Below are 27,262 nucleotides of genomic sequence, written 5' to 3' on the forward strand. Positions count from 1 at the left end.
GCGTAGTCTCCTACTGTGAGGGTGGCTGGGGCTCTGTCTGATCTCGCCATTCGCCAGACACACTGGTTCACTGGGTCGAACGACAAGCTGTGTGCGTTCATGAAATCGATCCCCAGGATGTGTTCTGCTGTCCGGGGAAGATTTACTAAAACTACGGGGTGCCTTGTGCTAATGTTCCCTAGCTGGATCGCTACGGGTGCTGTGATATGTCCCTGCTGCGAGTGTCCGGTGAACCCGCTAAGTGTGATGGTGGAGGTGGTCGGCCACGTGTCTGCGTGTGCCGTGGTTGTGGAGTTAATGGTGGTGCGGGATCCTCCTGTGTCCCACAATAACTCTATGGGCTTCCCTTTGACTTTTGCCGTGACTACGGGCCTCCCTGATGAGTCCCATAGTGTGTCACAGACCCAAGTGGGGGAGCCCGAACACCGTCAGTTCGTCTCGTCCACATTGGTGGGTCCTGACTGTACTGCTACATTGTGGATGGGTTTTGCTTTGTTGCGGTTCAGAGTGCCTGTCTGCTGGCCTCTCTGAGATCGCTGGGGTGCATTACACTCTTTTGCCCAATGCCCTAACTGTCCACAGTTATAGCATTCCTGTCCTTTCTGTTGAGGGCTGCTCTTGCCTTCATTTACCCATGCGGGCTTCTGGTGCTCTCTGACTGCTTGGATATCTGCAGCAGCCTGAGCCTCTTCTGGGGATCTAACCTTTGCTTTTGCCTGAAGCGATTGCTCCCAAGCGCGGGACAATCTTTTGAGGACCCATTTTTCGTTATGGGCCTCTTCTGAGGGGTCGTAATTATTGCAAGCGCTCTGTCCTGCTTCTGTTGCGTGTGAGATAATTGTGCGCGTCCACTTAACCATGTTTTCGCGGGTTAAATGCGCTCTATCTAGCTGTCCGAAAACTGCGCTGAAGTGAATCCACAGCCTTCCGGCGAATGCTGTGGGGTGTTCAGATCTCTTCTGCCTGCACTTATTCAAGCCTTCTACGGGGTCACCTCTATTGTACCCGATGGCATCTAAAATGGCAGTGTGCATCTCCTCTAGGCTGCCTCCTGCCACGTTTTGTGGGTCGGGGAGGGCTGCCACTACACTCTGGTCTAAGCTCAACACGGTGAGCTTAACCTGCTCTCTCTCATCCAGGCCGTACATGGTAGCCTGCTGTTTTACTTTCGCGAAGAACTGGTGGGGGTCTGCGGTGGGGAGGAACGGAGTGATCTTTTCACAAGCGTCCCTTAGCTGGGTTACTGTTAAAGGGGTGGTGTAAGTTATGTCTGGGGCGCCTTCTGATTCGGCTTTCCTCTGTGTGGTTACGGGATTCATGGGTGCGGTTATGATCTGAGCTGTGGGGGGTTGGGGTGCCTGTCGTTTCTGCTGAGCTGCGGGCGCACATGTTCCCTGAACATAACGCTGCGCTGTCTCGCTTAATTCCTGCCAATCTGGGGCATTTTCCCCATCTAACTGAGCTCCAAAGGTGCTTTGGAAGCCATTCTGCACCGAAAGCAGAGATTGCAGTTCCGCAATCTGTTTTCTGCATTTCGCGTGGTCAACTGTGCTTTGTCTTTGTTCGGTCGTTGCAGCGTGGAGTGCTCTCAAAGCTGCTTTGAGATCCGAACATTGCCTCTGCAATGCCTCCACCTGCTTCTCCGATTCCTGTCTTATCAGAACGGCACGTTGCACGTCCTGATAGGCTTTCTCATACTGGGTCTGGGAACTGTTCAGATGAGCTAGACAAGACTGGTGAGCCCTCTTGGCATCATCCACCTCTCTACCCTTCTCTGCCAACTTCCCTTTAAGATCCAGGTTTTCTTTCTCGATGTCCCTGACATCGACCTTACTCATTCGGTTCCTTTCCTCTAAATCTGCCCGGAGCGTCCTGATGACCTCCTCTGCGCCTCGCAACTGTGCCAAGCAGGACACAATCGCCATCGGCTTGCGTGCTTTACCTAAACTCTTTTTGTGTATTTGAGAGAGGTTCTCCCACCAAGTATGACCTATACTTCCGGGACCTGTCTCCTCATTTGCACAAAACTCTTTCCAAAGGGGCCATCCCTTTCCTTGTAAATATTTGCGGAGTTCCAGCTCCCACGTGGGACACTGGCCTACTCTGCTACTGCTGCTGGTCGCTGCGACCACAAACCTTTCTGGGTCCATCAGACGTTCCATTGCCTGCATGGCCATTTCCTCTGACTCTCTTTTTATAATTTGGAACAGGGGGTTGCTGGGGTGGTGTTTCGAAAAAGGGTACGGCTTACGCTATTTTCCGATTACAAAACTACCGAAAGTTTGTCGCAACAAAAAGCTTTCAGTTTTACCTTACAGCCCTGTTAGTACGCATGCACTAAACACACTTCCGAATTTCGCTTATTATTTTGAACACCTTGAATACTTGTGATCTCTTTCTTTCTCTGCAATTTGGAGTTCTAATTCAAATTTCAGGGTCCTGGACACTGTGGTGTTTCCACTTGCAACAGGGTCCCGGCGGATGTCGCCACTAAATGTTGCACGTTTTACTATGGGCGTAAAACGCGTTTATTGGAGTGTATTAACACGCCTCCGAGTTCGACGTGTGCTTAACACTGCTAGGCTCTGTTCTATGTAATTATTTAAGCTCTGGAGTCGCCAGCTGCCGTATAGGCAACGTCACAAGTATTCCAAGGTCAAATTCAAAGTAATAAAGACGATACACCGATTAGTCAAGTTCAAACGATCAATATTTATTATACAGTTAATAATAAATACTCATGCACACACACACTAAGAGACTAAGCTACAACTAAACATAAGCAAACAGAATACTTATCTAACAGGAACAGGCAAGGTCAGAGAACGAGGCCTTCGTCCTGGTTTTGTCTGCAGCCTTCAGCAAGCGTTCTGGCACTTGGGAGTCTAGCGGGCTTGGATCGCGTAGCGAGCGTTGAACTTACGGTTTCGGCGGCTGGTGCTCAACGGCTGGAGTCAGGATACCAGGTGTCAGTCGGGGCCGGAGCACAGGTTTAACAGACCGGACAACACGAGGTCCCTATCTTTTATAGGGGTTCCGTTGTCCTTCCCTCTTCTCGGGCGGGCTCTACCTATTGGATCAATTTCTTATCGATACTGGATTAATTCCCCAATGCGAGGGGGTCTCCGTGATGGAGGGGGCGTTTCTTATGTCCTTTTGTTCGGAGGTTTCTGGTGCCTCGATGTCTGGGTCTTGATTGGAATGTGTCCATTCAGAACCAAATGTATCTATTGTGTGGGTGTTCAAGTCTGATGGCCTCATTAGCATGCAAAGCGTTTTGCCATTTGCACCTAGCTAAGGTCTTTCCACCTGAGCCCAAACTGGTTTCTGCTGCTGCAGAATGCAAACTGCTCTTTGCAGACTGCTGTTCTGGCTGAACTGTCTGTTTCCCAGCAGCCTTCCATTTTAGTTTGGCTCAGTGTCCATTTTGCGTGGCCAGCCTGGCTACAGGGCCCTTCGGCCCATCGCATCTGCAGTAGTCAAAAACAACTTTCTTTTTTTAAAAACATTTTATTAAGGCATTTATGGTTTTATAACAATAAACGATACAAATACAAATGTAAACACAGTTTAGTGAGTAACCCATCCCTTCATCTCCCACTGTTCCCGCCTACTCTAAACACAAAATAGCCTTCTCCTACCCCCCCCCCCCCCCCCCCCCCGCATTGAATCTGCTGACAGTTTCGTTTTCTCTGAGGAAGTTGATAAACGGCTGCCACCTCCGAATGAACTCTAACGTTGACCCTCTCAGGGAGAACTTAATTTTCTCAAGCCTGAGAAAGCCAGCCATGTCACTAACCCAACCCCTGATGTTGGGGTCTTCGAGTCCCTCCACGCTAGCAATATCTGTCAAGGAGGCAAAGGCCAAAACGTCAGCCGCTCTCGCCCGCTGGACTCCCGGATCTTCCGACACTCCAAAAATCATCTGGACCTAGCGCCACCCTCATTTTTAGCACCGTTGTCAGGACATCCGCAAATCCCTGTCAGTACCCCCTAAGCTTGGACCTGCCCTAAACATGTGGACATGATTTTCTGGCCCTCCCGCACACCTCACACCTGTCCTCCACTCCAAAAGGTCTTGTTCATCCGGGCCACTGCCATGTGTGTCCGGTGAACTAGTTTGAATTGTATCAGGCTGAGCCTGGCACATGATGAGGACAGAGCATGACTCTGCTCAGAATATCCTCCCACAGACCCGCCTCTACCTCCCCTCCTAGCTCATCTTCCCATTTATGCTTTAGCTCATCTATCTGAGTTTCCTCCCACTCCATGAGTTCTTTATAGATTTCCAAAACCTTCCCCTCCCCATCCCTGTTCTAGAAACTATGCTGCGGCGGTAGAAGTGGAGAGGTCGAAACCTGCCTTTGCGCAAAGTCCCTTATCTGCAGATATCGAAATCCATTCCCTCCCGGCAATTCAAACTCCTCCTCCAAATCCTCTAAACATGGAAAGCTCCCATCAATAAATAGATCTCCCAGCCTCTCAATCCCTGCTCTCTGCCACCTCCAAAACCCCTCAACCTGCCTCCCCGGGACAAATCGGTGATTTCCACAATTTAGAGCCGACACCGACGCTCCCTCCACTCTCCTGTGCATCCGCCACTGCCCCCAAACTCTCAGAGCCGCCACTACCACTGGGCTTGTGGAGTACCGGGCCGGCGAGAACGGCAAAGGAGCTGTTACCAATGCTCCCAAACTTGTGCCCTTACATGAAGTCGCCTTTACCCGCTCCCACACCAACCCCTCCCCCACTACTCACTTTCGAAACATGGCAATATTTGCCGCCCAGTAATAGATCCTAAAGTTTGGCAGTCGCAGCCCCCCCCCCCCCCCCCCCCCCGGGCTCGGCTCTGCTCTAACAGCGGTTAGAACCTTCTAAAGAAGGTTCTTTACTCGCGGGGCTTTACCCGTCCATACAAACCCACAGAGATCACCACATTCACCCGCTTAAAAAAAGCCTTTAGTATAGAAATAGGGAGGCACTGGAAAACAAACAGAAATCATGGGAGGACCGTCATTTTTACGGTCATGACCCTCCCCGCCAGTGACAACGGGAGCATGTCACACCTTCAAAAGTCCTCCCTCATTTTTTCAACTAACCGGGTCAAGTTTAATTTATGTAGCTGCTCCCATCCCCGTGCCACCTGAATACCCAAGTAACGAAAACCCCCTCCCACCACTTTAAAGGGCAGCTCCCCCTGCCCCCTGGCCTTCCCCCTCTCCTGCCCCCTCGCCTGCCCCCTCTCCTGCCACCTCGCCTGGATCACAAAACCCTCACTTTTACCCATATTCAATTTGTATATCAAGAATCGGCCAAATTCCCCTAAGATCCGTATAATCTCCCCATCCCCCCTAACGGGTCAGAAATATATAGGAGTAGGGCGAGACCCTGTGTTCCATCCCCCGCCCCCCCCACCGAACTAACCCCTTCCAGTCCTTTGAAGCTCTCAGCGCCATCGCCAATGGCTCTATAGCCAATGCAAACAACAGTGAGGAGAGAGGACATCCATGCTTTGTCCCCCGGTGCAGTATAAAGTAGTTTGAACTCACCCGGTTCGTCCGCTCACTCGCCACTGGTGCCTGATACCCGTACCCAGGTAAAGCCCTGCCCAAACACAAATCGTCCAGGACCTCCCACAAATAATTCCATTCCACCCGGTTGAAGGCCTTTTCTGAGTCCATAGCGACCACTACCTCTGCCTCCCTCCTGTCGGAAGGCATCATGATTACATTTAGGAGCCTTTTAACGTTAGCTATTAGCTGCCTGCTGTGGTGATATGCATCACTGTAAATGATGCACAAGGGGTTAATGTAAATACACCTAGACTATATAGACACTAGGGGGAGCACCAGAGACATGACACACAGACATTCAACCAATAGGCCAGTGAGATAGGACACGACCAATGGGCATTCACAATACACACAGAGGTGACTACCACAGGGGGGCATTACACCAACCCATATAAAAGGACACAGCACACATGATCTTCCTCTTTCCAGTGGAGACACTTAGTGAGTACACAGGGTTGCTTCAACACATCACACTCACCAACTGGATCGTAGCATACTGGTTCGTCAGTCTGAGTAGCTATAGCAGCTTTAACAGGAGAGTCGAATCCAAGTAGGAGAATTGTTAAAAGTTTAATAAATGTGTTAAAGCTATCTCCAAGTCTGAACCTTCCTTTGTCAGAGTGCACATCAAGGAAGCAGCTTATGCTACGTCAGAGCATAACAAAACACCTGCTTTGACAAACACCATCTGGTCTTCCCCTATCACCCCTGGAACACAGTCCTCTATCCTTGAGGCTAAAATGTTGCCCAGCAATTTGGCATCGACATTCAGTAGGGAGATTGTTCTGTCTGACCCGCATTGCTCAGGTCCTTTTCCCGCTTCAGGATCAATGAGATCGAAGCCTGCGACATTGTTGGGGGAAGGACACCTCGCTCCCTTGCCTCATTAAATGCCCTCACCAGCAAGAGACCAGCATTCCAGAAAACATCTTGTAAAGTTCCACAGAGTAGCCATCCGGTCCCGGAGCCTTGCCTCCAATCCCTCTACTACTTCTACAGTCCCGATCGGGGTTCCCAACCCCTCCAGCGACCCTCCATCCACCTTTGGAAACTCCAATCTTTCAAAAAACTGCCTCATTCCCACCACCCCAGCTGGGGGTTCCGACTCATACAGCTGACTATAAAACTCCTTGAAAACCCCATTCAACCCCGTAGGATCGAAGACCGTGTTCCCCCCTCTTGTCTTCACTCTTCCACTCTTGCCACCTCCCTCTTTCTCACCACCCCCCTCGCCTTCCTCAACTGCCCCACCGCCTTTCCTGTGGAAAACAGACCAAACTCCATCTGCAGCTTCAGCCGCTCCTTCGACAATCCCACCTCTGAGGTGTCACAAAGTATCTCCCTAACCAGCCTATCCATCTCCACCCGCTCCACTTTCTCCCTATGAGCCCGTATCGAAATTAGCTCCCCACTAACCACCGTCTTCAGCGCTTCCCATACCGTTCCTGCCAAAACTTCCCCCGTGTCATTTATTTCCAAATAACTCTAAATGGCCTCCCTCATTTGCAGCACACCCCCTCATCTGCTAACAGTCATACATCCAATCTCCATTGCAGGTTACTCACCCGCAAATCCACCCAGTGTGGGGAAAGGTCTGACACAACAATCGCCGAATACTCGGCATCCACCCTCCCCTCCAGTAAAGCCCTGTTCAAAATGAAAAAATCAATCCAGGAGTATATTTTAATGTACGTGGGGACAAAAAAGAAACCTCCTTTGCTCTTGGCGGGTATACAACCCCCATCTGTTCCATAAACCCCTTTAGCTCTTTCGCCATAGCTGGTACCCTCCCTGTCCTTGAACTCGACCGATCCAACCTCGGATCAATGACCATATTGAAACCCTCCCCGATCAGCTTATGCGAGTCCAGGTCCGGAATCTTCCCCAACACCCGCCTCATAAACTCCGCGTCGCCTCGGTTTTGTGCGTAAATATTCACTAATACCACTGGCTTCCCCTCCAGCCTCCCACTCACCATAACATACCTACCCCCTGAGTCCACCACTATATTCCCTACTTCAAATGACACCCGCTGTTGATCAAGATCGCAATCCCCCTAGTTTTAAAGCCTAGCCCCAAATGAAATACCTACCCGACCCACCACTTCCTCAGCCTAGTCTGATCTACTACCCTCAGGTGTGTCTCTTGTAGCATTACCATGTCCGCCTACAAACTCTTCAAATGCGCAGAAACGCGAGCCCTCTTGACCTCACATTCCATGTGATCAGCCTGGTCAGGGAGCACCCCGCCCCTCTCCCCCCTGCCGATCAACCATCACCCTTCTTAGGCCAGCCTCCAGCTCGCTTCCCGCGCCTCCTCAGGCCCATCCTTGACCTCCAATTTGTCGCCCCACACCAGTCCCTCCCTGGTCAGCAGAACAATTCCCCCCTCCCCCCACTAACAAAACAACAATCCCAATCCCCTCAGCAAACTTATCACCTGCTCCCACCCCCACTGCGCTTCCATGAGCTAGCCCGCCCAGCTAGCCTGATAGCCCCCGCCCATGGCGCCAAGCATCCTACCCCCCACTGATCTCCCTCCCCTCCCCCCGCTCAAACATACATATGCAAAACATCACAATCCCCAACAAACACAAAGAAGAAAATTCCACCCACCATCGCCTCACAAGAACAAAGTTAACCCACATACAAAACTGAGAAACTACCCAAAAAATTGGTACAAAAACACTACATACACAGCCCATAAAGAAAAGAAATTTAGCAGCATAGGTACATAGTTACTCACCCCCAAGTTCAATGTCCTCCATCACCTGCCAGTCCCCTGTCCTTAACAAAGTTAATCGCCTCATCCGTCAAGGACTGCCTTGACCCTCGTAAGTGACCCACAAATGAGCTGTGTACAACATGCCGAACTTCACCCCCTTCTTGAACAGGGGTGATTTAACTTTGTTGAAGCTCGCCCTTCTTTTGGACAGCCCTGCACCCAAGTCCTGATAAATGCGCAGCTCGTTGTTTTCCCATTTGCAGCTCCTTGTCTGCCTGGCCCACCTCAAGATCTGATCCTTATCCAGGCATTCACACCACCATCGCCCTCGACGGCTCATTCATCTGTGGCTTCCTCGCAAGCACTCTATGCATTCTGTCCACTTCCAAGGGTTGAGCAAACGCACCTTCGCCCAGCAGCTTCTCAAACATACGCGCATATTGTACCTGCGTCCGATCCCTCGATGCCCTCCGGGAGGCCAACGATCCTCGAATTCTGCATGCGCTACCTGTTCTCCAGATCCTCCACATTCTCCTGCAGCCTTTTCTGGTGGTCCCTCATCACATCTATCTCCACTGCCATCGCAGTTAGCTGGTCCTCATGCTCAGCCTCCGCTTCTTCCACCTTCTTGATTGCCAGTCCCGGGGCTTCCAATTTTTTCTCCACCCAATCAATCCTCATCTTAATTGGGTCCAGGTACTCCTGTCTTTGCTTGGCGAAGCTCTCCTGAAGGAATTTCACCAGCTGCTCCATTGACCACTGGGCCGGCAATCCCAGTTCCTGAACCTCCGCCATGTTTTCCTGTGCTGCAGACTCTACTCTCTTTTTTGCCCAACAATCTCTTCTTTGCAGACCACTTCAGGTCCAAGACTCCATAAACCGGTGGGGGATTCCTCCTCTCTACCTCACCAGTCTCCAATTTTTCCGATCAAATCCCCAAAAGTCCACCACGAGCGGGAGCTACCAAATAAGCGATCTCTCACTCCATGACCGCCACCAGAAGTCCCCAAAAACAACTTTCTAAGTATTCTAATCCCATTTTCCAGAACTTGGCCCTTAGTCTTGGCATTTCAAGTACACATCTAAATACTTCCTAAATATTATGATGATTTCTGCTTCCACCACCCTTTCAGGTAGCGAATTCCACACTCCCAACCTCTGGATAAAAAAAAGTTTCCACAAACTCCAGTTAGGCCACACTTGGTATATAGTATTTAATTCTGGTCACCACACTAACGTAATGATATGTAGACAGACATGTAACTAAAGAGTTAATCACGAACCTAGCTGTAACACTACCACTAGAGGGAATTTCTAGATCCACTATATCTTGAGAACAGAAAGAGTAACTACAGAACAACAGAATTTGTACAAAGATATGACTTTGAAACCAAAGAACAACTCACCAATGCATTGCAATTCAATGGCCACAAAGTGTTGAGACTGGAGATCACACTTGACAAACCATGCCGTATGGAAAGCAATCCATTTTGCAACTGAGCAAGGGACTGCAGGACATTGTTCAGAAAAATACATAATTCCAACAAATTGGAAGAGTTGGTACTTGCTCAAGGACCAGAAATCCAATTGTTTTTTTGGGCCAAGGAGACAAGAAATCAACACCACAAGCACAGGCAGCAAAGGTTCAACAGCGGCATCAGTCAAAAACCTGATCGATTGAACTTGTTGGTTATATACTACATCATCACAGTGAATACTGAGTACAGACTCAATCGATGGACTGTAAAAGGTAAAAACACATTGTTAACACATAATATGCAGTTACATGTACTGATCGTATACAAATGTTTGTTATGATGTACAATCATCGTCAAAGAAAGGGGATATAACAACATGCGTATTGTAAGGTATACAAAGGGTTAACAATAAGGTAATGATACTTTTCACCACATGATGGAGATAAGGAGCAGTGATATCATGTGACTTCTGGGATTCTGGGAGTAGGTTCTGAGGCATGAGAGAGATTAGATGCATAGCATAGAGTACTGTTGTAAGATATATCGTATTGTTTTATTTAATAACGTATTCCTCATTGAATCTTTAATTTAGTAGTTAAAATAAATCAGCTTTGTTCAATAACTCAGCTTGATGTTCTTTGTTAACACTACATTCTCTGAGCATCCTGATAGACACAGCAGAGAACATCACACCTTCCTAGCCTCCACCGCATATAGGAGTCTCCAAATCTTGGGACCGGTCTTCTTGGTGCCATTGGCTACGAGCTGAGTGGGGTCGGCTGTGCAAATGCTGTTTAAGTGCTGCTCAACATTGTTAGCTGGGGGGGGGGGGGGGGGGGGGGGGGGGGGAAGGGGGGCTGGAAGCGCAGTCCAGGGGAATGGGCTGGCAAGCCTTCATTTGTGGTGTGATGCCCATGGGGCCTCATTAAGTGGGCCAATTAACATTGAATAGTGTTCCCGGCCTCACCAGGCTGAACGGTGGGAAGCTCCTGGCAGTTCCCGCTCACTACCACACTTCGAAACCTTTCTGGTGATTCACCCATTAAGCCAGGTTCTGTTAGAAGTGAAAATTCTATTATTATTACTCTTGGAGTGTGGAGAATGATCTACCAGCTATAAGGGACATCTATACTGACTTCCCTCTCTCTCCCATCCAGGGCAGCTTGGACTTCCCATCAGATCTTATGGACCATGGATTTGATACCTGGAGAAATCGAAGTATTTGTAGGGTGGGAGTTATGTTCAGTGAGGCTTCCTGTCATTCTTTTTACAGCTAAGCCAACAATTTGACATCCTGAGAAACTCCTTTTCTTAAAATCTTCAATTTTGCGACTTTATCCTGGAAAAACAACCCTGCATCTTAGCGCTTCAGTTTTTCTAGTGGAAAAAAAAAATCAACATTTTTGCAGAGTCTAAACAGTTAATTAGCAAGTTTTATGGTACCTTGTGTTCTAGATCCTGTGTTAGTACATTGGGTATCTTGCAGTCTTGGGAAAAAGACTCGATAGCTGATATTGGTGAAGAGATGTGGGGTAGTGTATGGGATATGGGATATGCTATGGGATTATGCCAATATTCAATTTGCAATAGCATAAAGAATACGGTTTCTGCACTGTCTGCATATTATGCCTAGTCTGAGACACAGGTTTGATCCTGCTATATCCCTGATGTTCCTAAAGTGCCCGGTAGTCGAGGCTGCTTATATACATTCAGCGGAATTCACCATTCCTGAGACCAAGTGTTGTCGCCGGAGAAGGATTCATGGACTTCCACGACAGCAAAACCGGCGCCGCACCTGGACCGATTCACCGACTGTTAAGAGGCTACCACAGGCGCCAATAGAACACAATCGATTCCAATGAGAAACGGTGCTGGATTCACAATTGATACTCAGGAGGCTGACAAGCTGCAGCCGCATATACACACTTCACTCTCCACACACACCATCCCAGCCAACAAAATGGCAGCAACGAGAGCGGATCACTTACACCAAGCTGGAGACCCTCCTGGACACCATGGATGAGAGGTGGGCCACCCAATACCCAGGCCTGGAAAGGCGGCTGCCAGTCGCTGCCGTTCACCTGGGCACAGGTGGCAGAGGTAGTAAGCACCACCAACAACACTATCCGAACTGGCCAGCAGTGCTGTAGAAAACTGCACAACCTCCTCAGGGCATCCAGTAGGCAGCGCTGTGACTGTAGCAACCCATCCCGCCCCCAACCAGGAGGGCGGCTGAACTCCCACTCTGGACCATATGCTGGCACCCTTACCGGCTGCCATGGCCACTGAAGCCACCAGCTACCAACCACCTGGGCTGCATGAGTCAGACTGTCTAAAACAGTTCATTATCTGTTTTCCCGCATACCCTAGAAGACCACCCATAACTGCAGAAAGTGGGAGAAGCCTGGAGGGGGACCTCCGGACCTGTGGCACCTCACTACGGCAGAGCAGCGGGCACTGCACATGGTCGGCGGGCTCGAGGAAATGGCCATCACCGGGATGGAAATAGGCCTCAAACGAGGAAGTGAGACCTCCCTGAGTTACAGTTCCCATGTCACATATGTTAACCTCCCCCCAACACCACCCTCACCTCCACACCACCCTCACCCCCACTACCCCACAGCCCATGGTCTAATCATGCATCTTGCAGGACCTGCTAGTGATGGGGGGGTGGTCCTTCTGGTATCGCCGGCCCTCAGCCACGGCGTGAACCCCGGGAGCTGAGCAGTGATGATTTTACCGACACCCCGGAGCTCGAGTCTGATGTTGACGCCGATTTCCTGTCACAGCTGTCTCCAACACCCTCCACCATCCCAGAGCCACTCACCTCGGTCAGGCATTTTCATGAAAAGGCTCCTGGGATACTCTCTGATTCTCACCACACATGTGCTCACCCCTTAACCCTCTGACTCATCCCTTGACCTCTTACCCAACCCCCACCCCCCCCCCCTCCCGACCAGACCTGACCCAGCCTTAGACATCCTGTAACCTAACAACCTGCTACCATAGCCACTTACATTCACATTCATTTAAGAAAATCTGTTTCAATGTCCTGAAGCTTTTCAGTGAGTGGGATTTTCTGGCCCCAACCGCAACAGATATCGTGTAGACTCGCCGGAAGTCAATGGACTTGTGGCTGGGCCATTAAATCTCCTGCGATGGGTCACGGAATCCCCCAGAATGAAGACTTACCAAAATACAGTAGCTCATGCCATAAACAGGGCCGAGGTTTGCTCCCCCAAGAACCTGCACTACCTGCACTAGAAAGACTCACAGATCAGCCATTACTGAAGAGGCCTGGTTCGGAGGTCTGGGCGAGAGGTGTGGAGCTCCAGTGTTGAGTGGGAAAATGGAGTAGAGTGGCATTGAAGCTATCGTTTCTACTGCACAGAAGATTCAACCTAATAATGAGAGGCATAAAAAGTTTCTGAAAAATGTTTATTTTCTTTTGTTGCAGTATTCCTGGGAAGGGACCTGGCTGCACCCAGAATCGGCCCAAATCCAAGGAGCAATGGACCTTGGGGGTTCATCCACTCAACTGACCTTCATCCCAACAGGAAGCATAAACCATATGGAAGGAAAGATGGATTTAAAACTGTATGGCTACAATTACACCATTTATACCCACAGCTACTTGTGCTATGGGCAGCAACAATCTATCAGAAAGTACATTGCCACCCTATTAAAGGTGAGGTCATTGTTCTCTATCTATCTCTTCCTATGCCACAGTGAGTCACCATGACACTTATGCCACCATGACACCTACTTCCACATCAAACCCTAAAGTTACAGCTACACTTCCCCGATCTGGGTTCAAGTCCACCCTCTCAAACTCAGTTATATTCTTCATAATTAGTTCCACCACGCTCCTTCTTTCTGCACGCTGTTAAATCAATTCAGAAGCATGATTTAGACTCAAATAGACATCTACAGCACAGAAAAGGCTCTTTGCATTGGTAGCACAGTGGTTATCACTGTTGCTTCACAGCATCAGGGTCTCGGGTTCAATTCCCAGCTTGGAGTTTGAACATCCTCCCCATGTCGGTGTGGGTTTCCTCCGGGCGTTCCGGTTCCTCCCACAAGTCCCGAACGACGTGCTGTTCGGTGAATTGGACATTCTGAATTCTCCCTCTGTGTACCCGAAGAGGCGCCAGAGTGTGGCGACTAGGGGATTTTCACAGTAACTTCATTGCAGTGTTAATGTAAGCCTACTTGTGACACTAATAAAGATTATTATTATTATTATTATTAATAAACCTCCCACATGCCTTGATTAGATTCTTCTAACTGGTCACTCACTGCTAGGCATATGGAACAAAAGAACAATACAGCACATGTATCTGCTTCCACAACCTCCCCTGGTAACGCATTCCAGGCACTCACCACCCTCTGCGTAAAAAACCTGCCTCGCACATCTCCTCTAAACTTTGCCCCACGGATCTTAAACCTATGCCCCTGGTGACTGCCTCTCCACCCTGGGAAAGAGTGCCTGCCCCTTATCCCTTAACTCTATCCATGCCCCTTATATTCCTGCAGACCTCTATCAGTTCACTCCTCAACATCCGTCTTTCTAATGAAAACAGTCCGTATCTATTCAGCCATATAGCTAACATCCTCCATACCAGGCATCATCTTGATAAACCTCCTCTCGACCCTCTCCACAGCCTCCACATCCTTCTGATAGTGTGGCGACCAGAATTGTGCGCAATATTCCAAGTTCGGCCTTATGAAGGTTCTATACAACTGTAGCAGTTTTCATGCTCGATGCCCCGTCCATAGTTTTGTTATCCTTTACATAACTTCCCAAACCCCTCAAATGTGATGCTTTGAGTCTCAGAGACAATTGATCATCTCTGTTTTCAGGGGAAGGATTTCAAGGCTCGAATTGAGAACCCATGTTATTTGAAGGGATATGAGACAAAGGTGATTTTGAGTACCATCTACGACAGTCCATGTACCATTGCCCAGAGACCACCATCCTATGACAGAATGCAAAGTGTCACCATGTTTGGATCAGGAAAGCCGGATGAATGCTACCAAGGGATCACGACAATATTCAATTTCACAGCATGTAGAGGGAACAACAATTGTTCATTTGATGGAGTATATCAACCTGCAGTTAATGGGCCCTTCTATGTAAGACAACTTTCTCTCAGTTACAATCTTTCTTTCTTTAAATCCACTTAATATTTTTCAAACTGCTCAGCTCCTGAGCGAATCACTGGTGGACACTCCGTCCCACATCTCACAACAAATTTGTCCCAAAAGTATCAGAAAAAGGGAAATGCCCCTCAAGCATGTCCCACCAACCAATGGGAGCATAGCTGAGCCTGTACCCCTTAATATTTTTTTCTTAAAATTTAGAGTACCAGTTCATTTTTTTCCAATTAAGGGGCAATTTAGCGTGACCAATCCACCTACCCTGCACATCTTTGGATTGTGGGGGCGAATCCCACGCTAACATGGGGAGAATGTGCAAACTCCACACGGACAGTGACCCAGAGCCTGGATCGAACCTGGGACCTCGGCGCCGTGAAGCAGCAGGGCTAACCCACTGCGCCACCATGCTGCCCTCTGTATCCCTTAATTAACATAGAGGTTGAAAATCTGGAATATGAGTATAATATGAATATATATAAAATCCTGTTATAGAACAGTACAGCACAGAACAGGCCCTTCGGTCCTCGATGTTGTGCCGAGCAATGATCACCCTACTCAAACCCACGTATCCACCCTATACCCGTAACCCAACAACACCCCCCCCCCCCCCCCCCCTTAACCTTACTTTTAGGACACTAAGGGCAATTTAGCATGGCCAATCCACCTAACCCGCACATCTTTGGACTGTGGGGGGAAACCGGAGCACCCGGAGGAAACCCACGCACACACGGGGAGAACGTGCAGACTCCGCACAGACAGTGACCCAGGCGGGAACTGAACCTGGGACCCTGGAGCTGTGAAGCATTCATGCTAGCACCACGCTGCCCCTGTCGGAAGAATTCCAGGAGAAGCCCAAAACTGGATTTGCAACGGGTGCCAAACAGTTTGTGATGCTTGTGACCCACTCCAGCTGGCCTGATAAGGATCTCACCCTCTCTGGATATGGACCAGTCGAGCATATTTAAATTCTCATTTAAATATGCAGAATCTGTTTAAAGCTGGATTCTACCAGCTGTGACCTGACACTGTCCATGCCAGGTTGGCACTGCCAAGGGTTGGGGTCTGAGGAGGGCAGGGATGAGGGAGGTCAGATCTGAGGGGTGGGGGCAGGACCTGAGGAGGAGCATTAAGGTGGCAGGGCCTGAAGAGGTGTCGAGGCCTGAAAAGGCAAGACCTGAAAATGGTAGGGAATAACTGGGGGCGTAGCGTGATATAGGGGTGGAGCCTGAAATGGGGCATTAAACAGCAGGGGGCAGGGCCTGAAATCTGGTGACCCCATAATGATTGTGGCGGTTGGGGGGGAGGGGGGGGGGGGGGGTGCCTGATGCCAGTGAGGAGAGTGGTATGGGTCTGATGGGAGATTCATCGGGTGGTTCCTGATGCTCACAATCCTTGGCAGGATAGAGGGTGAGAAGTGGTGGTTGATGCCAACAAGAAATGTAGAGGGGTTTTGGTCACTTACATCCCGATGCAGGCCATATGGGGGGAGGGGGACTTCACTGTCACTGAGAGATTGCGGCGGATCTCTGTGAAGCTGGGTTTGCTCTCAGTGCATTGCAAGATGCACTGCAATAACTCATCAAGGCTCCTGAGACATTACCTTCCAAACCCACAACCACCACCATATAGAAGGACAAGGGCAGCGGACACATGAGGACACCATGTTCCTCTCAAGCCACTCACCATCCTGACTTAGAATTAACAGTCGGTATCAAATTGGTCAACCTTATATGCGGAAATCCCATGTAGTGGGTTATGACAGTTTCATTCCTCATATTTGTCGAGAGAGCTTCAGGTGAATCTCGAGTAACCTGTGCCTTTCTTCCCCTCAGGCTATCTCAGCTTTTTTCTATGTATTCCATTTTTTGAACTTAACTTCAGGAAACCCAAGTCTGGGCACGGCCAAAAGGACAATTGAAGGATTCTGCTCCAGAAACTGGGCAGAGGTAAGAAATGAGAACCAACAAACCTCGCACAGCTCAGTGATACGACTGAGAAAGTGTGTTGGGGTTAGTGTGTGTGCGTGTGAGTGTGAGTGTGAGTGTGTGTGTGTGTGAGTGTGGGGGGGGGGGGGGGGGGGGGGGGGGGGGGATAAGACCACAACATACGGGAGCAGAATTAGGCCATTTGGCCTATCGAGTCTGCTCCGCCATTTAATCATTGTTGATATTTTTCTCATTCCCATTCTCCTGCCTTCTTCCCGTGACCCCTGATACCCTTATTAATCAAGAACCTATCTATTTATGTCTTAAAGACACTCAGTGATTTGGCCTCCACAGCCTTCTGTGGCTGAAGAAATTCCTCCTCATTTCAGTTTTAAAGGACTTCCCTACAGTCTGAGGACATGTCCTGAGGTTCGAGTTTTTCCTACTAGAGGAAACATTCTCTGCACGCCCACTTTATCCAGGCTTCTCAGTATCCTGTAAGTTGCAATTACATCCCCTCATCCTTCTGAACTCCAGGGAGAACAGACCAAGAAATTAAATGAAATGAAAATCGCTTATTGTCACGAGTCGGCTTCAATGAAGTTACTGTGAAAAGCCCCTAGTCGCCACATTCCGGCGCCTGTTCGGGGAGGCTGGTATGGCAATCGAACCGTGCTGCTGGCCTGCTTTAAAAGCCAGCGATTTAGCCCAGTGAGCTAAACCAGCCCCAGAGTCCTCAGCTACTCCTCATACGACAAGCTCTTCATTCCTGGAATTATTCTTGTGAACCTCTTCTGGATCCCCTCCAAGGCCAGCACATCCTCCCCGTGTGTGCGTGGGTTTTCTCCGGGTGCTCCGGTTTCCTCCCACAGTCCAAAGATGTGCGGGTTAGGTGGATTGGCCATGTTAAATTGCCCTTAGTGTAAGGTTAATGGGGGGATTGTTGGGTTACGGGTATACGGGTTACGTGGGCTTAAGTAGGGTGATCATTGCTCGGCACAACACCGAGGGCCGTAGGGCCTGTTCTGTGCTGTACTGTTCTATGTATCTTTCCTTAGATACGGGCTCAAAACTGTTCACACTATTCCAAATGGGTCTGACCATATACAGCCTCGTACATCCAGTAGTACAGGACATAACACGCAAACCACAGGGAGGACAGGGGGTTCAGACTGCTCTACAGAGAAAGGTATTGTAAATTAATGGCCCCATTCTTTGTAATAATAATAATCACTTTTTGCCACAAGTAGGCTTCAATGAAGTTACTGTGAAAAGCCCCTAGTCGCCACATTCCGGCACCTGTTCGGGCTACCGATCAGGTTCCATTATGCCATCTCAGTGCCATTTGCTTCCAACTTGAAAGTATTTTGTGCATTCAGCTGAAAGACACCGGTTTGCCAAATTATCATTACTGATGATGTTGTGTGATCTCTATCTCAGGCATTACAGGTGGGATTCTTTGGAAACCGTAGGGCGGGCAACTCCGGCGTGAAGGAGTGGCGTCGGGCCGCCCTTCTGCACCTTCAGAGGCTAGGCCGGTGCCGGAGTGGTTTATGCCCCACTGGCCGGCACGGAAAGGGCTTGGTGCCACGCCAACTGAACACCGAATGGCCTCTGCTGGCTGGCGCGAGTTAGCGCCAGCGTGTTCTGACGTCGTCCCAGCGCATGCGCACGGGGGGGGGGGTTCATCTCTGCGCTGGCCATCGCGGACCATTACTCCGGCCGGCACGGAAGAATAGAATTCCCCCAAAGCACAAGCCCGCCCGCTGATCGGTGGGCTCTAATCGTGGGCCAGTCCACCATGGGGGCACCTCCTGGGGCCAGATCCCCCGTGCACACCCCCCCCCCCCCCACCCCGTAGGCCGTCCGCGGAGCCAGGTCCCACCGGTAAGTATCTGTCATAACATATGTCGGCGGGACCCATCTCGATTCACCGGCTGCTAGCGGCTGCCGACCGGCGCGATTCCCGCCCCCGCCAAATCCCCGGCACCAGAGAATTCAGCAGCCGGCAGGGGCGGCATTCACGCTGCCCCCCCCCCCCCCCCCCCCCCGGTGATTCTCCGACCCAGCAGGGGGTCAGAGAATCCTGCCCCATGAGTTTCACATTAGTAACAAGGTGTGAAAATGGACTGAATAAAATTGCAGTTTGGTTCACCCAACTCCTTTTAGAGAGCGAACCAATTCACTATTAAATCAGACTTCAAAATTTGCCTATTTTTTTTACTTTGGGACATCAGGAGTTAGATAATTATACTTTACTAGCATCCACCAAATCATATTTTTAAAAACCCAGAAACCCCTCTTTCATTAAAGAATGTGATGTGGAGATGCCGGCGTTGGACTGGGGTGAGCACAGTAAGAAGTCTTACAACACCAGGTTAAAGTCCAACAGGTTTGTTTCAAACACGAGCTTTCGGAGCACGGCTCCTTCTTCAGGTGAATGGAAAGGCTTGTTCCAGAAATGTTTATATAGACACAGTAAGAAGTCTTACAACACCAGGTTAAAGTCCAACAGGTTTGTTTCAAACACGAGCTTTCGGAGCACGGCTCCTTCTTCAGGTGAATGGAAAGGCTTGTTCCAGAAATGTTTATATAGACACAGTCAGAGATGCCCCGGAATGGGAGCACCTGCAGGCAATCAAATCATCAAAGATGCAGAGAGAGAGGTAACTCCAGGTTAAAGAGGTGTGAATTGTCCCAAGCCAGTTCAGTCGGTAGGCCTCTGCAAGTCCAGGCTTGTTGGTGGGGGCCGAATGTAATGCGACATGAATCCCAGATCCCGGTTGAGTCCGCATTCATGCGTGCGGAACTTAGCTATAAGTTTTTGCTCAGCTCAGGGAGAGTGAGTGTCAGTGCAATAAATTCAATTTTGGGGATTTTGCAGGTGAATGCTGCATATCCAAACGAGAAACAAGACAGGCTGAGAGATTATTGTACCTCAGCAAACTACATCTATATCTTATTAGTCGATGGCTACAAGTTCAACTCCAGCACCTGGGAAAATATAGCTTTCAAACAAAAGGTAAGTCCTGAGGATACAAGACTAATAATCAAAGCAAACAACTCAAGGCTCTATTTTGGTGGTTATGATTTGTTGTTCCTGCTGTTGCGAGCAAACTGGGCTGTCCACTAATGTGAGAAAAGGAACATGTTCACATTTTGGTATCACAGTAAAAAGGAGGGGAAAAGATTCAGACATAGTGTTACAATGGTTAGATGCCTCACAGCATCAGTCTCTGGGTCCCCCAGATTTGAATCTTGTTTTGGGTCTCTGTCTGTGTGGAGTTTGCATGTTCTCCCTGTTGTGATGTTCCTTGCTTTGTGGATAATAATAGTTTTTATTGTCATAAATAGGCTTGGATTAACACAGCAATGAAGTTACTGTGAAAACGAGGATGGCTTTGAAGCGTAGTGTCTCACAAAGAACATCAAGAACATTTTGGAGAAAGCCAATTCATTAACACTACAACAAAATGGATTGGAATTATTCACTAAGATATAAATATTACAAAATACACTAAGACTATGATTCTATCTACAGAGCTTCTGAACGCACAACTACTCTCTATCCCTCCTAATCCCAGAATCAAGGGTATCACGTGGTTCACATGTATTCTCTTGATCCCATCTAGTGTTCAGATCGATTCGCATTAAATTGTTAACCCTTCATTTACCATACAAGATACATAATGTCACACAAGTGGGTTTCCTCCGGGTGCTCAGTTTCTTCCCACAGTCCAAAGATGTGCAGGTTAGATGGATTGGCCCTTCGTGCCCACAGATGTGCAGGTTGTTAAGGGGGATACGGAGACAGGATGAGGTGGAGGGGAGCGGGGTCGACGGGTTAGTGGACCTGGGTGAAGTGCTCCTTCCGAGAGGCAGCACAGACCTGATGGGCCAAATGGCTTCTATGACACACACAGGGGGTGTCACAAAACAGCAGAGACTGAGACACAAGAGTGAGAGGCCAGCGGGGAGACACAGCCCAGGGAGAGTGAGAGGCCAAGGGGGAGACACAGCCCAGGGAGAGTGAGGGGCCAGCAGGGAAACACAGCCCAGGGAGAGTGAGAGGCCAGTGGGGAGACACAGCCCAGGGAGAGTGAGAGGCCAGCAGGGTAACACAGCCCAGGGAGAGTGAGAGGCCAGCAGGGTAACACAGCCCAGGGAGAGTGAGGCCAGCAGGGTAACACAGCACAGGGAGAGTGAGGGCCCAGCAGGGTAACACAGCACAGAGAGAGTGAGAGGCCAGCAGGGTAACACAGCCCAGTGAGAGTGAGGGCCCAGCAGGGTAACACAGCCCAGGGAGAGTGAGGCCAGCAGGGTAACACAGCCCATGGAGAGTGAGGGCCCAGCAGAGGCACACAGCACAGAGAGAGTGAGAGGCCAGCAGGGTAACACAGCCCAGGGAGAGTGAGGCCAGCAGGGTAACACAGCCCATGGAGAGTGAGGGCCCAGCAGAGGCACACAGCACAGAGAGAGTGAGAGGCCAGCAGGGTAACACCGCACATGGAGAGTGAGGGTAACACAGTAAGGGTAACACAGGTAACCCAGGGAGAGTGAGGCCAGCAGGGTAACACAGCCCAGGGAGAGTAAGGGCCCAGCAGGGTAACACAGCACAGGGAGAGTGAGGTGCCAGCAGGGTAACACAGCCCAGGGAGAGTGAGAGGCCAGCAGGGTAACACAGCACAGGGATAGTGAGGTGCCAGCAGGGTAACACAGCACAGGGAGAGTGAGGTGCCAGCAGGGTAACACAGCACAGGGATAGTGAGAGGCCAGCAGGGTAACACAGCCCAGGGAGAGTGAGGTGCCAGCAGGGTAACACAGCACAGGGAAAGTGAGAGGCCAGCAGGGTAACACAGCACAGAGAGAGTGAGAGGCCAGCAGGGTAACACAGCCCAGGGAGAGTGAGAGGCCAGCAGGGTAACACAGCACAGGGAGAGTGAGAGGCCAGCAGGGTAACACAGCCCAGGGAGAGTAAGGGCCCAGCAGGGTAAACAGCAAAGGTAGAGTGAGGGGCCCAGCAGGGTAACACAGCACAGGGAGAGTGAGGGCCCAGCAGGGTAACACAGCCCAGGGAGAGTGAGAGGCCAGAAGGGTAACACAGCCCAGGGAGAGTGAGGGCCCAGGGAGAGTGAGGGCCCAGCAGGGTAACACAGCCCAGGGAGAGTGATGGCCCAGCAGGGTAACACAGCCCAGGGAGAGTGAGAGGCCAGCAGGGTAACACAGCACAGGGAGAGTGAGAGGCCAGCAGGGTAAAACAGCACAGGGAGAGTGAGGGGCCAGCAGGGTAACACAGCCCAGGGAAAGTGAGAGGCCAGCAGGGTAACACAGCCCAGGGAGAGTGAGAGGCTAGCGGGGACACACAGCCCAGGGAGAGTAAGGGCCCAACAGGGACACACAGCTCAGGGAGAGTGAGAGGCCAGCAGGGTAACACAGCCCAGGGAGAGTGAGAGGCCAGCAGGGTAACACAGCCCAGGGAGAGTGAGGGCCCAGCAGGGTAACACAGCACAGGGAGAGTGAGGGCCCAGCAGGGTAACACAGCCCAGGGAGAGTAAGGGCCCAGCAGGATAACACAGCCCAGGGAGAGTAAGGGCCCAGCAGGGTAACACAGCCCAGGGAGAGCGAGAAGCCAGAAGGGTAACACAGCCCAGGGAGAGTGAGGGCCCAGGGAGAGTGAGGGCCCAGCAGGGTAACACAGCCCAGGGAGAGTGATGGCCCAGCAGGGTAACACAGCCCAGGGAGAGTGAGGGCCCAGCAGGACACACAGCCCAGGGAGAGTGAGAGGCCAGCAGGGTAACACAGCCCAGGGAGAGTGAGAGGCCAGCAGGGTAACACAGCACAGGGAGAGTGAGAGGCCCAGCAGGGTAACACAGCTCAGGGAGAGTGAGAGGCCCAGCAGGGTAACACAGCACAGGGAGAGTGAGAGGCCCAGCAGGGTAACACAGCCCAGAGAGAGTGAGGGCCCCGCAGCGTAACACAGCCCAGGGAGAGTGAGAGGCCCAGCAGGGGACACCGCCTAGAGAGAGTGAGGGCCCAGCAGGGGACACAGCCTAGGGAGAGTGAGAGGCCAGCAGGGTAACACAGCCCAGGGAGAGTGAGAAGCCAGCAGTGTAACACAGCACAGAGAGAGTGAGAGGCCAGCAGGGTAACACAGCCCAGGGAGAGTGAGGGCCCAGCAGAGTAACACAGCCCAGGGAGAGTGAGGCCAGAAGGGTAACACAGCACAGGGAGAGTGAGGGCCAGCAGAGTAACACAGCAGAGAGAGAGTGAGGCCAGCAGGGTAACACAGCCCAGGGAGAATGAGGCCAGCAGGGTAACACAGCACAGGGAGAGTGAGGGCCCAGCAGGGTAACACAACCCAGGGAGAGTGAGAGACCAGCAGGATAACACAGCCCAGGGAGAGTGAGGGCCCAGCAGGGTAACACAGCCCAGAGAGAGTGAGGGGTCAGCAGGGTAACACAGCCCAGGGAGAGTGAGGGCCCAGCAGAGTAACACAGCCCAGGGAGAGTGAGAGGCCCGCAGGCTGACACAGCCCAGTGAGAGTGAGAGGCCAGCAGGGTAACTCAGCCCAGGGAGAGTGAGAGGCCAGCAGGATAACACAGCCCAGGGAGAGTGAGGGCCCAGCAGGGTAACACAGCACAGGGAGAGTGAGGGCCCAGCAGGGTAACAGCCCAGGGAAGAGTAAGGACCCAGCAGGGTAACACAGCCCAGGGAGAGTAAGGGCCAGCAGGGTAACACAGCCCAGGAGAGCGAGAAGGCCAGAAGGGTACGCAGCCCAGGGAGAGTGAGAGGCCCAGGGAGAGTGAGAGGGCCCAGCAGGGTAACACAGCCCAGGGAGAGTGAGAGGCCAGCAGGGTAACACAGCCCAGGGAGAGTAAGGGCCCAGCAGGACACACAGCCCAGGGAGAGTGAGAGGCCAGAAGGGTAACACAGCCCAGGGAGAGTGAGAGGCCAGCAGGGTAACACAGCACAGGGAGAGGGAGAGGCCCAGCAGGGTAACACAGCTCAGGGAGAGTTAGAGGCCCAGCAGGGTAACACAGCACAGGGAGAGTGAGAGGCCCAGCAGGGTAACACAGCCCAGAGAGAGTGAGGGCCCAGCAGGGTAACACAGCCCAGGGAGAGTGAGAGGCCAGAAGGGTAACACAGCCCAGGGAGAGTGAGGGCCCAGGGAGAGTGAGGGCCCAGCAGGGTAACACAGCCCAGGGAGAGTGATGGCCCAGCAGGGTAACACAGCCCAGGGAGAGTGAGGGCCCAGCAGGGGACACAGCCTAGGGAGAGTGAGAGGCCAGCAGGGTAACACAGTACAGGGAGAGTGAGAGGCCAGCAGGGTAACACAGCCCAGGGAGAATGAGAGGCCAGCAGGGTAAAACAGCACAGGGAGAGTGAGGGGCCAGCAGGGTAACACAGCACAGGGAGAGTGAGGGGCCAGCAGGGTAACAGCCCAGGGAGAGTGAGAGGCCAGCAGTGTAACACAGCACAGAGAGAGTGAGAGGCCAGCAGGGTAACACAGCCCAGGGAGAGTAAGGGCCCAGCAGAGTAACACAGCCCAGGGAGAGTGAGGCCAGCAGGGTAACACAACACAGGGAGAGTGAGGGCCCAGCAGAGTAACACAGCACAGAGAGAGTGAGGCCAGCAGGGTAACACAGCCCAGGGAGAATGAGGCCAGCAGGGTAACACAGCCCAGGGAGAGTGAGGGCCCAGCAGAGTAACACAGCCCAGGGAGAGTGAGGGCCCAGCAGGCTGACACAGCCCAGTGAGAGTGAGAGGCCAGCAGGGTAACTCAGCCCAGGGAGAGTGAGGGGCCAGCGGGGTAACACAGCCCAGGGAGAGTGAGAGGCCAGCAGCGTAACACAGCACAGGGAGAGTGAGGGCCCAGCAGGGTAACAACCCAGGGAGAGTAAGGGCCCAGCAGGGTAACACAGCCCAGGGAGAGTAAGGGCCCAGCAGGGTAACACAGCCCAGGGAGAGTAAGGGCCCAGCAGGGTAACACAGCCCAGGGAGAGCGAGAAGCCAGAAGGGTAACACAGCCCAGGGAGAGTGAGGGCCCAGGGAGAGTGAGGGCCCAGCAGGGTAACACAGCCCAGGGAGAGTGATGGCCCAGCAGGGTAACACAGCCCAGGGAGAGTGAGGGCCCAGCAGGGTAACACAGCTCAGGGAGAGAGAGGCCAGCAGGGTAACACAGCACAGAGAGAGTGAGAGGCCAGCAGGGTAACACAGCACAGGAGAGAGTGAGAGGCCAGCAGGGTAAAACAGCACAGGGAGAGTGAGGTGCCAGCAGGGTAACACAGCACAGGGAGAGTGAGGGGCCAGCAGGGTAACAGCCCAGGGAGAGTGAGAGGCCAGCAGTGTAACACAGCACAGAGAGAGTGCGAGGCCAGCAGGGTAACACAGCCCAGGGAGAGTGAGGGCCCAGCAGAGTAACACAGCCCAGGGAGAGTGAGGCCAGCAGGGTAACACAACCCAGGGAGAGTGAGGGCCCAGCAGAGTAACACAGCACAGAGAGAGTGAGGGCCAGCAGGGTAACACAGCCCAGGGAGAGTGAGGGCCAGCAGGGTAACACAGCCCAGGGAGAGTGAGGGCCCAGCAGAGTAACACAGCCCAGGGAGAGTGAGAGGCCCGCAGGCTGACACAGCCCAGTGAGAGTGAGAGGCCAGCAGGGTAACTCAGCCCAGGGAGAGTGAGGGGCCAGCGGGGTAACACAGCCCAGGGAGAGTGAGAGGCCAGCAGCGTAACACAGCACAGGGAGAGTGAGGGCCCAGCAGGGTAACAGCCCAGGGAGAGTAAGGGCCCAGCAGGGTAACACAGCCCAGGGAGAGTAAGGGCCCAGCAGGGTAACACAGCCCAGGGAGAGTAAGGGCCCAGCAGGGTAACACAGCCCAGGGAGAGCGAGAAGCCAGAAGGGTAACACAGCCCAGGGAGAGTGAGGGCCCAGGGAGAGTGAGGGCCCAGCAGGGTAACACAGCCCAGGGAGAGTGATGGCCCAGCAGGGTAACACAGCCCAGGGAGAGTGAGGGCCCAGCAGGGTAACACAGCCCAGGGAGAGTGAGAGGCCAGCAGGGTAACACAGCACAGAGAGAGTGAGAGGCCAGCAGGGTAACACAGCACAGAGAGAGTGAGAGGCCAGCAGGGTAAAACAGCACAGGGAGAGTGAGGTGCCAGCAGGGTAACACAGCACAGGGAGAGTGAGGGGCCAGCAGGGTAACAGCCCAGGGAGAGTGAGAGGCCAGCAGTGTAACACAGCACAGAGAGAGTGCGAGGCCAGCAGGGTAACACAGCCCAGGGAGAGTGAGGGCCCAGCAGAGTAACACAGCCCAGGGAGAGTGAGGCCAGCAGGGTAACACAACCCAGGGAGAGTGAGGGCCCAGCAGAGTAACACAGCACAGAGAGAGTGAGGCCAGCAGGGTAACACAGCCCAGGGAGAATGAGGCCAGCAGGGTAACACAGCCCAGGGAGAGTGAGGGCCCAGCATAGTAACACAGCCCAGGGAGAGTGAGAGGCCCGCAGGCTGACACAGCCCAGTGAGAGTGAGAGGCCAGAAGGGTAACTCAGCCCAGGGAGAGTGAGGGGCCAGCGGGGTAACACAGCCCAGGGAGAGTGAGAGGCCAGCAGCGTAACACAGCACAGGGAGAGTGAGGGCCCAGCAGGGTAACAGCCCAGGGAGAGTAAGGGCCCAGCAGGGTAACACAGCCCAGGGAGAGTAAGGGCCCAGCAGGGTAACACAGCCCAGGGAGAGTAAGGGCCCAGCAGGGTAACACAGCCCAGGGAGAGCGAGAAGCCAGAACGGTAACACAGCCCAGGGAGAGTGAGGGCCCAGGGAGAGTGAGGGCCCAGCAGGGTAACACAGCCCAGGGAGAGTGATGGCCCAGCAGGGTAACACAGCCCAGGGAGAGTGAGGGCCCTGCAGGGTAACACAGCTCAGGGAGAGTGAAAGGCCAGCATGGTAACACAGCACAGAGAGAGTGAGAGGCCAGCAGGGTAACACAGCACAGAGAGAGTGAGAGGCCAGCAGGGTAACACAGCCCAGGGAGAGTGAGAGGTCAGCAGGGTAACACAGCACAGGGAGAGTGAGAGGCCAGCAGGGTAACACAGCCCAGGGAGAGTGAGAGGCCAGCAGGGTAACACAGCACAGGGAGAGAGAGGGCCCAGCAGGGTAACAGCCCAGGGAGAGTAAGGGCCCAGCAGGGTAACACAGCCCAGGGAGAGTAAGGGCCCAGCAGGGTAACACAGCCCAGGGAGAGCGAGAAGCCAGAAGGGTAACGCAGCCCAGGGAGAGTGAGGGCCCAGGGAGAGTGAGGGCCCAGCAGGGTAACACAGCCCAGGGAGAGTGATGGCCCAGCAGGGTAACACAGCCCAGGGAGAGTGAGGGCCCAGCAGGACACACAGCCCAGGGAGAGTGAGAGGC

At 52.3% G+C, this 27,262-nt stretch overlaps 1 protein-coding gene across 1 annotated transcript in view; it reads left to right on the top strand.

Annotated features, from left to right (window-relative positions):
* Positions 1 to 20,492, top strand: part of LOC119955927 (ectonucleoside triphosphate diphosphohydrolase 8-like) — a 64,660-nt gene extending 44,168 nt beyond the window's left edge. The window contains exons 6-10 of the mRNA XM_038782584.1: positions 13,233 to 13,463; positions 14,639 to 14,911; positions 16,768 to 16,881; positions 19,745 to 19,882; positions 20,445 to 20,492. Coding sequence (XP_038638512.1) covers positions 13,233 to 13,463; positions 14,639 to 14,911; positions 16,768 to 16,881; positions 19,745 to 19,882; positions 20,445 to 20,492 — 804 coding nt within the window. The remainder of the gene's footprint in view (positions 1 to 13,232; positions 13,464 to 14,638; positions 14,912 to 16,767; positions 16,882 to 19,744; positions 19,883 to 20,444) is intronic.
* Positions 20,493 to 27,262: the final 6,770 nt, after the last annotated feature.

Source organism: Scyliorhinus canicula, chromosome 21, assembly GCF_902713615.1.
Source record: "Scyliorhinus canicula chromosome 21, sScyCan1.1, whole genome shotgun sequence".
NCBI lineage: Eukaryota > Metazoa > Chordata > Chondrichthyes > Carcharhiniformes > Scyliorhinidae > Scyliorhinus > Scyliorhinus canicula.